This window comes from Desmodus rotundus, chromosome 9 (assembly GCF_022682495.2).
Source record: "Desmodus rotundus isolate HL8 chromosome 9, HLdesRot8A.1, whole genome shotgun sequence".
NCBI classification, from domain to species: domain Eukaryota; kingdom Metazoa; phylum Chordata; class Mammalia; order Chiroptera; family Phyllostomidae; genus Desmodus; species Desmodus rotundus.
This window is the reverse complement of record NC_071395.1, coordinates 44920373-44929817: the sequence shown is the minus strand read 5'-3', so window position 1 is coordinate 44929817 and position 9445 is coordinate 44920373. Positions and strand designations below refer to the sequence as shown.

General features: G+C 44.7%; 1 protein-coding gene across 1 annotated transcript; it reads right to left on the bottom strand.

The window, feature by feature from the left end:
* Nucleotides 1-136: 136 nt before the first annotated feature.
* RLN3 (relaxin 3) lies at nucleotides 137-1906 on the bottom strand. Its single transcript, XM_045192493.3, has 2 exons — nucleotides 1711-1906; nucleotides 137-342 (listed from the first exon to the last, which is right to left on the bottom strand). Exons 1-2 carry the CDS (start codon nucleotides 1904-1906, stop codon nucleotides 137-139), a joined length of 402 nt encoding a protein of 133 aa, XP_045048428.3.
* Nucleotides 1907-9445: the final 7539 nt, after the last annotated feature.

The window sequence follows — 9445 nt, the reverse complement described above, 5'->3', positions numbered from 1 at the left end:
GCGACCATCTGGCCAAGTAGAAGATCTGGGTTATTCCGGGGGATTGTGTTGGAGCCCACAGTGCCTGACCTCGATGACTTGCCAGAGGCAGGTACTCAGCATTCCCCCTCCTAGCCCAGGCTGCCCAGTCCCTGGTCTAGCAGAACATGCTGATTTCCTTCTTGCTGCAACCCTTGTTGCAGCAGTCGCTGAGGAGGTCTCGGCTGTGCCGCAGAACCCCTGGGGGTCCCTGCCAGCTGGCTGGGTCCCCAAAGAAAGTCTCAGGGGACTTGGTCAGGGCCAGCCGCTCAGTGGAGGCCACTGCCTCTTCAGGCTCGGTGTCTGCATCTGGGAAGGCATCCCCTGTGAAAGATGAAAAGAGTTAATGTTTGGGGCTCAGTTTCTGTCACACCCAAAGTCAGGGCTCCTGGTTGGTCCAGCTACTTTCTGTTTTTGTGACATGGTGTCACAGTTTGAGATTTTGATTCTACTCAGGCCTACCTTCCAGCTTTGATAGCTAGAATATTCAACCTCATTGAGCTTGACTTTCCTTTCCTGTTATTTCTTTCCTTTACTGTTTATTTATGGAGGACCTCATGGTTAAGAACATATGTCTGGGAGCCAGACTGATTAAGCACCAATGCAGCTTAATATAATCCAGAGCAAGTGAATTTACTTCTGTGAGTCTTGGTTTCCTGGTCTGCAAAGTGAGGAAAATAATAACTCCTAACTTCTAGGGTTTCACAGAGAGTAGATGAGTTAATTAATACCCATTAAAAAAAAAAAAAAAAACTTAGGATTGTGTCTGGCACATGATACTCAAAATAGCATTAAGTATTTATCAAGCACTAACTGTGTGCCACACATTGTTTTGAGGGCTTTTGTGAGTAAACTCCTTTATTCCTCTCAATGACAAATCTGTACGGTGAGTGCTGTTATTAGACCTCATTTCCCAGAGAAGAACAGTGAGGCCTGATTGGTGGAGTAACTCTCCAAGAACACAGCTATTGAATTGTAGAGCTGCTATTTGAATCTAGGCAGCATGTCTTCTAGGTTCACATTCACACCATTATCATCATCGTCGTTGTCATCATCATCATCATCACCGATGTCTATTTTTCTGCCAGACCCCTGCCCTTCAGGAATCTAGACTCCATGCCCCACTCTAGAGCCCAAACTGAGTCTCCTGCCCTCCTCGGACTGTGTTCTCATCTATTTTGACTCAATTTTGCCACTGAACAAACTTGTGAGTTGCAGGGATTCTGCCTCCCATTTGCAGATAAAGAGGGTCAAAGAGGGAAAGCAACTCGGTGGGAGGGTCACCCAATAGATAGCAAAATCCGACCTTGGACACACCACACCCCTCATACTACCTTTGCCTAGGGGGTGGAAAGCACTTCAATGTCAGCTTCTGAATGGTGTCCCCCTGGGGTCCTGCAAGCAGCAGCCTTGCTCAGCGCAGAGCTGGGCACATAGGAGGTGCCCCAAGGATAGTACTCTTCCTTTGACTTTCAGCCAGTGGAGATGGCTTGCAGCTCCCCCCACCCCATCCCAGCTTTGCAGCTCTGCCAACTGTCTCAGCTTCAAGAATGGGCAGGTCTCCTCAGCTGCAAGTTATGGGCAGTGACTTACATCCCTAGCCCCTGGTCTGATCTTTGTCTCTGACTCCTTGGGCCCATCCCATGTCCCATATCCCCGCTTTCTCCCCTTCTCTACCTCCCGCCACCTCACCCATTGCTTCCTGGGCCGGGGTGGCCGACCGACTCCATCTCAATCGGGGGTTTCCACAGACGTAAATGGCTGTCCGGACGAACTCCCGGCCGCAGAGCTTCTCCTTATCCGATGGTCCCTGGGCCTCAGCTTCCAGCCACAGCCCCGCTGCCAGCATCCACACAGCCATCAGCAGCAACATTGGGTGCTTGGCCATGCTGGACAGGGACTCCTGGGACGTGAGGGTGGGCCCAACCAGGAAGTTTTCCTGCAGTCAGTGCCTTTGCTGCTTCCTGGCCCCCCATTTATACACCCAGGTTCCCCCGCCTGTTGTGGAGGAACCGAGTGACCTCCTTTATCTCCTCCAGCAGAGGGGAGGTGAGCATGCACTGCCCAACCCTGACCTTTCCTGTTTCCCAGACTAAGTGATAACCTTTCGCCAGGGATGGGGTGGCTCGGCTCACTGCCATCTTCAACAGAGAGATGCAAGGAAGGCCTCACTCAGCAGAGACCAGGAACCTAGACCCCCACCAGGCCAGGGGAGAGGGTGCTGCCAGATCCTACCCCCGCCATAGGGCTGGGGTCTAGACCTCCTCTATAATAGAATAGCTACAACAATGATAGTGAGCCCTTCCACAGTACGGGCTTAGAACCAAGCACTGCTCTAAATATTTTATATTCGTGTAATCTATTTAATTCTCCTGACCACTAGGATAACGGTTCTCAAATATGAGCCAGCCTCAGAATCTTTTGGAGGGCTTGATAAAACCCAGAGGGCTGGGCCCTCCTGCAGAGCATCTGAGGAAAGTTTCCAGGCCATGCTAATGCTGCTGGTCCCCAAACCATTTCCGAGAGCCACTAGGCTGTGAGGTTAGGACTGAGATTACACCCACAGTACAGACAAGGAAACTGAGGCACAGAGTGGTGCCATTTGGTGCCCAAGGTCAGCTGGTAAATGGGAGTGGGGTGGAAAGCTATCTGGCTCTACAGTCCATGCTCTCCAAGGGAAATTTTAAGGATTAAAAAATATCTATATGGGGACAGAGTTTGAGTTTTGCAAGATGAAAAGAGTTCCGGAGACGGATGGTGGCGACGGCCGCACCACAGCGGGAATGTGCTGAATGCCACTGAGCTGGACACATAAAAATGGTGAAGATGGTGAAATTTATGTTATGTGTATTTTTTCACAACTAAAAATGCTTACTTAATACCATATACTTAGAGGAGCTGTGATGTGCTGGGAAATGTTTAATAATGGGCTCTCCAGAAAAAAAGTAGCAGTTGTCAGTTTCTGGTCAATTTGAAGCTCCCAATGTGATGTCACTGTGATGTCCCCAAATTCCTGGAAAGTTGAAATCCGTCCTTACAAGTCAGTGCAGCTGGCTGGCTCCAGGACACCACTGACATTGCATGTGCAAGTTAAATCATTTCAAAGTGAACACTGTGCCCTCATCGCTCCGACCACCAACAGGGGTGCCGGCAACGCAACGTCCCCCCTCCCCCACACCCTCCCTGATCACAATCCCTGGCTTTTCCCAGAGTAACCGCCCACCAGATTTGAGGCATCATCATTTCTTTGTTTTAAGACTTTATCTATGTATTTTTAGAGAGATAGGAAGGGAGGGAGAGAAACAGCAGTATGTGGTTGCCCCTCACACCCCCCCCAGTGGGGACCTGGCCAATAACCCCGGCATGTGCCCTGACTGGGAATCGAACCGGCAACCTTTCATTCACACTCCGGCACTCGACCACTGAGCCACACCAGCCAGGGCTGTTTTTTACAGTTTTAACACCAACACATGCCTCTCCAAAACTGAGAGCTGAGTCTGTCTCTTTCTTTTTTTTTTTTTCTTGCTGCACTTGAACAAATTTAACTTTTTATTGCACATACAGAAAATTGCGCTGATCACAAGTGGACACCTGGAAAAATTTTCAAAAACAGAACACATGTCTCTAACCATCACTCAAGTCCAGAAACAGAACACTCTCAGCCTCCACTCAGAGCAGGGCAATGTAGCTCCAATGTCTGAGAGGAGGAATATGGCAGAATTGGTGGCCCTCTGGTAGAACTATAATAAAAATACAAAAAACGGAGAAATACTTTAGCTGAGGTACTTTGAGGCCCTGCAAAGGCCCTGTTTCCCATCAAAGTTCCCCCACTGCCCTTACATTCACTGGTGGATCATGCGTGAGGAAATTACTACTGTGATGTTTGTTTATTAGTAATTTTCCATTTATCTCATTCCTTCTACATTTCCTATTATTTATTATCTGGAGTTCTTATGTAAGGAAGAGTTGTTCTATCTCCATTGATTTGTTTATTCAATCATTTCATTATACAAGTATGGATTCATGAAGAGTTATTTTACTCTTTGTTTTTTTTAAGAAGATTTTATTTATTTATTTATTTATTTATTTATTTATTTATTTATTTATAGATAGATAGGGGAAGGGAGGGAGAGAGAGGGAGAGAAACATCGATGTGAGAAAAACAATCAGGGGCCTGGCCTGCAACCCAGGCACGTGCCCTGACTGGGAATCAAACTGGCTACCTTTGGGTTTGTGGGAAGATGCCCAACCCACTGAGCCACACGGGTCAGGGCTATTTTAGTCTATTGGTTATAATCCAGTACTATCGTTATTTATTTTGTTGCTCACATTGTTCCAGCTTTGGCCACTGTGTCAGTTGGCCACTGCTGGAAGCATTTTAGGGACTATTCTTTCGACATGACTTCATTTTTGTTTGTTCATTTGTTTGTTTGTTTGTTTTCAGCACTTTCTTACTTTTCGGCACCACAGGATGTCCCAGGCTCCTCTTGTCTTTCCCCACCCCAGTCCTGGAATTGGCCATTTCCCCAAGGACCCTGGGCTCCTTTTATTGGCAGCACTGGGTGCTGGACGTGCTCATTGCTGCTGGGGGTGTGGGTGTGGTGTCATTGCTTCTAGGCCTTCTCAGCTGATAGCACTATTTTCTTTTTTTATTAGTGAGGTAAAATTCATATAAAATTGAATTAACCATTTTAAATGTTACATGTACATTATTGCACACACACATTCAGAGCAGCAGTACTGAATATAGCAGTACTGAAAAAACTGAAAAAACCCCAAATGTCCATCACCAGATGAATGGATAAACACAATGTGGTCCATCCATACAATGGAATGTATCACTCAGCCTTAAATAGGAGTGAAGTTCCGATACAGGCTACAATGTGGATGAACCTCGAAAACAGGATACTGAGTGAGACAAGCCAGACACAAAAGGGCACATGTTGTGTGATCACATTGATGTGCAATGTCCGGAGTACGCAAATCCATAGGGACAGAAAGACCAGTGGTTGCCAAGGGTTGGTAAGAGGGAGCCATGGGGAATAATTGCTATTGTGTATCCCCTTGGGGTGACAAAAATGTTTTGGAACTAGACAGAGGAGATGGTTGCATAGCATTGAGAAATACTTAATGCCACTGAATTGTTCACTTTAACATGGTTAATTTTGTTATATCGATTTCACCTCAAGATTTAAAAAAAAACAACAATAGGGCCTCTGGTAATGGGCAGAGTTGGGTTTCAATTCCATCTCTATTTCCTGCTGTGTGACCTTGGGCAACTCACTTGACCTTTTTGTGCCTTGGTTTCCTCACCTGTAAAACAGGGGGGATTCAACAAGTATGTCAAACTCATAAAACAGCCTGTGGTGTGCAGTAGTGCTGCTTAAATGTTATTTGTACTTGACACATTCCCTCTGGATTTGAACTTTATTCCTTTCTCCTATTCTTGATGACAAACTTCTGGCCTCGGCTGCCCCCTGTGGATGCCTGCGGCCAAGGGCAGCACTGCAGAAGACAGGAGCTGGCTGATTTTACCACTGTGAAAGGGCTGCTGAATAATCGGGTCTCTCCTCCAAGGTCCGTAGGAGGAGACACACCCTCCAGGGACACACCCTCTTCCCTTTAATCGATATCACCAATGCCTGGCCCAGGTTAAGAACACACGTGACAGAAATTTTTGCTGCCCAGCTGTCCGACTTTGACTCAGAACCAGAAACCTCTTTTGTGCCTCACACAGAATCAGAGTTTTGAGCCCAACACAGCTGGGTTTGAATTCTGATTCCTGTGTGACCTCGAGCAGGATACTGCACCTCTCTGAGTTCATGGGATGGATGGAGATAATAAGCCTATCTACTCCATGGGGCTGTGTTGAGGACTTTGGTGATATTATGTCAAGTGCTTAGCACCCTGCATGGCACACAGTAAGAACAGTTGGTTGAATGGTGACCTGCAAAAGGATAGATCCCTGTCCTAACACCCAGGACCTATGAACATGGTCAACAAAGGGTCTTCACAGATATAATTAAGGACTTTAAGATGAGATCATCCTAGATAATCTGAGTGGGCCCTAAACCTAGTAACCAGTGTTGAAGATGCGACAAAGAGACAAGGCTTTGTGAAGACCGAGGCAGAGACTGGGGTCAAGGGGGCCAAAAAGCCAAGTCACGCCTGGAGCTGCCACAAGCTGGCAGAGATAAGGAGATAGGGCAGGATCCTTATTTCCTGCCACAAGCTGGCAGGACATCTTGATTTTGGAATTCTCGTCTCCAGAACTGTAAAAGATTAAATTTCGGCTTCTGTAAGCCATCCAGTTTGTGGCAATCTGTTACAGCAGCCATAGGAAACCAATCCATAAGAATTAGGAAATGTTATATGCTACCCAGATCATTATTACTACTTCATTATCATTGTTATTTTGGTCAGCATAAAAATGCACCCAAATCTTACCAACCCCGAATAAAGCCTCTCTCTCCAAACTTCTTAACTAATTTTATTTTATTTTTCTTTTAAGATTTTCTTTTTTATTTATTTTTAGATACAGGGGAAAGGAGGGAGAAGAGAAGAAGAGAAACGTCAACGTGTGGTTGCCTCTTGCACACCCCTCACTGGGGACCTGGCCTGTAACCCAGGCATGTGCCCTGACAGGGAATCTAACCAGCAACCCTTTGGTTGGCAGGCTGGTGCTCAGTCTACTGAGCCACACCAGCCAGGGCTTAGTTAATTTTATTTTTGAATAGTAAATACACTCAGGTGTGTCAAGAAACAAAAAGTGTAAGAAGTTTATGCTGTAGAATCTCCCTCTCCTTTCCCTCATTTCCTGCACAGATAACCCACTGTTCTTGATTTCCTGAGTACCTTTCCAGAATACCTGTGCATGTTTACAAACAAATATGAATACAGGTCCTCATCCTCCACCCTCACACCTACTTTCACATTGAACGTAGCATTAAAACATTTCTGTTGTTGTTGTGGTAAAATGGACATAACGTGGAAATATACCATGTTAGCCATTTTAAGTGCCCATTTCAGTGGCGTTAGTACATTCGCATTGTTGGCGGCCCTCCCACCATCTGTCTCCTGAACTTGATCATCTTCCAAAAGTCAGACTGTCCCCATTAAACACTGACTCCCCATTCCTCCCTCCTTCCAGCTTCTGGAAACCACCATTCTCCTTTTTGTCTCTATAGATTTGCCATAGTACATTCTATTAATAGAATAAAAAAGTGTTTGTCTGCCCTGGCTGGTGTAGCTCAGTGGATTGAGCGTGGGCTCCAAACCAGGGGGTCTCCAGTTTGATTCCCAGTCACGGCATATTCCTGGGTTGCAGGCCAGGTCCCCAGCGGGAGGCATGTGAGAGGCAACCACACATTGATATTTCTCTCCCTCTCTTTCTCCTTCCTTTCCCCTCTCTCTAAAAATAAATAAATACAATCTAAAAAAAAAAAGGTTGTCCTTGTGTATCTAGCCTTTTTTAAAGTAATCTTTTAAAAATTGATTTTGGAGAGAGAGGAAGGGAAAAAGAGCGAGAAACATCAGTTTGTTGTTCCACTTATTTATGCAGTCATTGGTTGATTCTTGTATGTGCCCTGACCAGGAATCGAACCACAACCTTGGCGTATTGGGACCAACTGAGTTATCTGGCCAGGGCTAGCTTCCTGCTCTTAGCATAATGTTTCATGGTTCATCCATGTTGCAGCAGTGTCAGAATTTCAGTTCAAGATAGCATGTTTGCACATTCTTCTGTACCTTGTCTTTTTCTTCCCGCTCAACAAATGCTGGTGATGTCCTCTTACTGAACTCCCTTCATGCATCCTTGTTATTTTTCTACAGCTTCATAGTGTTCTGCTATGCAGATGCTCCGGAGTTAATTTCACTCCCAGAGATGGATATTTTTCATCCATTTGTTCTTCGGCTAACATGGCAGTGAAGAACCTTGTACAATTGTCATTTCACACACATGCAAATGTGTCTGTAGATAAATCCCCCAAAGTGAGATTTCTCGTTCAAAGACAATTTGCATTTGTAATTTTTACAGATATTGCCAAATTTCTCCTCTTGGGGTTAGATTAATTCACACTCCCTCCAGCAATGGATACAGGCCCCGTTTCTCTACATCCTCACCAACAGACTGTATGTCAACCTTGGGGCTTTTGCCAGGATGAAGGTGAAAAATGGTCTTTCAGCGTAGGGAAAATTTGCATTTCCCTCACCACAAGCAAGGCAGAGTATACTTCCATGTGTTTAAGAGCTATTTATAGTTTTTTCTTGCCCATTACTCTTTTGGGTTGTTGATCTTTTTCTTCTTGACTTGTAGGAGTTCTTTATATATTAAGGAGATTTACCATCTGTTTATGAAATGCTTTGTAAATATTTTTCCCAGTTTGTCATTTCCCCAAACTTTTGAATTGATGGCTATGGGCATTTATGAGGAGTTGATACATGCCTGCTTTTGTGCTAGGTGTTTTAATCACACACTTCGACCTTACTGACAAAGCTTTTCATCTCTAATGACTACAGCATACATCTCTGAAAAATAAGGACATTGTCCTACACAATCATGCAACTATTTTCACATCTAAGAAAATATACAATCATTCTTTAGTCTCATCTTATGCCAAGCACATCTTCAAATTTCCCTGAGACTCTGAAATGTCTTTTTGGTGTTGGTTTAGAGCACCACTAGCCAACAGGACTTTCTCTGATGTCAGGAATGGTCTATACCTGTGCCTTCTAATATGGTAGCCACTGACTACATGGAGCTGTTGAACGTTGGAAATGTGTGCAGTGCAAATGAGGGGCCAAATTGTTCATTGCACTTTATTTTAGTTACTTTTAGTTTTCATAGCCAAATGAGAACTTACAATATACCTGATGAACATGGATGCAAACATTCACAACAAAATATTAGCAAACCGAATTCAACAGCACATTAACAGGAGCATACACCACAGTCAAGTGGAATTTATCTCAGGGATACAAGTATGGTTTGACATCCACAAATCAATGTGATATATCACATTAACAAAAATGAGGGATGAAAATAATATGGTCATCTCAACAGATGCAAGGAAGCACATTTCCACTCCCTCCATCCCATCCCCAATTCCTTGCCCTTCCCCAACCATTACCCAAACCATTGCCAATATCTCTAAAGCAGGGGTGTCAAACTCATTTTTGTCAGGGGCCACATCAGCCTTGTGGTTGCCTTAAGAGGGACAAAGTAATTTTAGGACTGTATAAATATAACTACTCCTTAACTGTTAAGGAGTTGAAACTATATTCAGCCCTTTGAAGGCAATCACGAGGCTGATGTGGCCCCCCATGAAAATGAGTTTGACACCCCTGCTCTAAGGCATTTATTTATTTATTTATTTATTTATTTATTTATTTATTGAGAGAGAGTGTGTCAGAGACCGAGACAGAAAGA

Coding starts and splice junctions, on each gene's coding strand:
- RLN3 (XM_045192493.3), bottom strand. CDS start 1,906: ATGGCCAAGCACCCAATGTTGCTGCTGATGGCTGTGTGGATGCTGGCA. Junction 343..1,710: donor CCCGGCCCAGGAAGCAATGG/GTGAGGTGGCGG, acceptor CATCTTTCACAG/GGGATGCCTTCCCAGATGCA.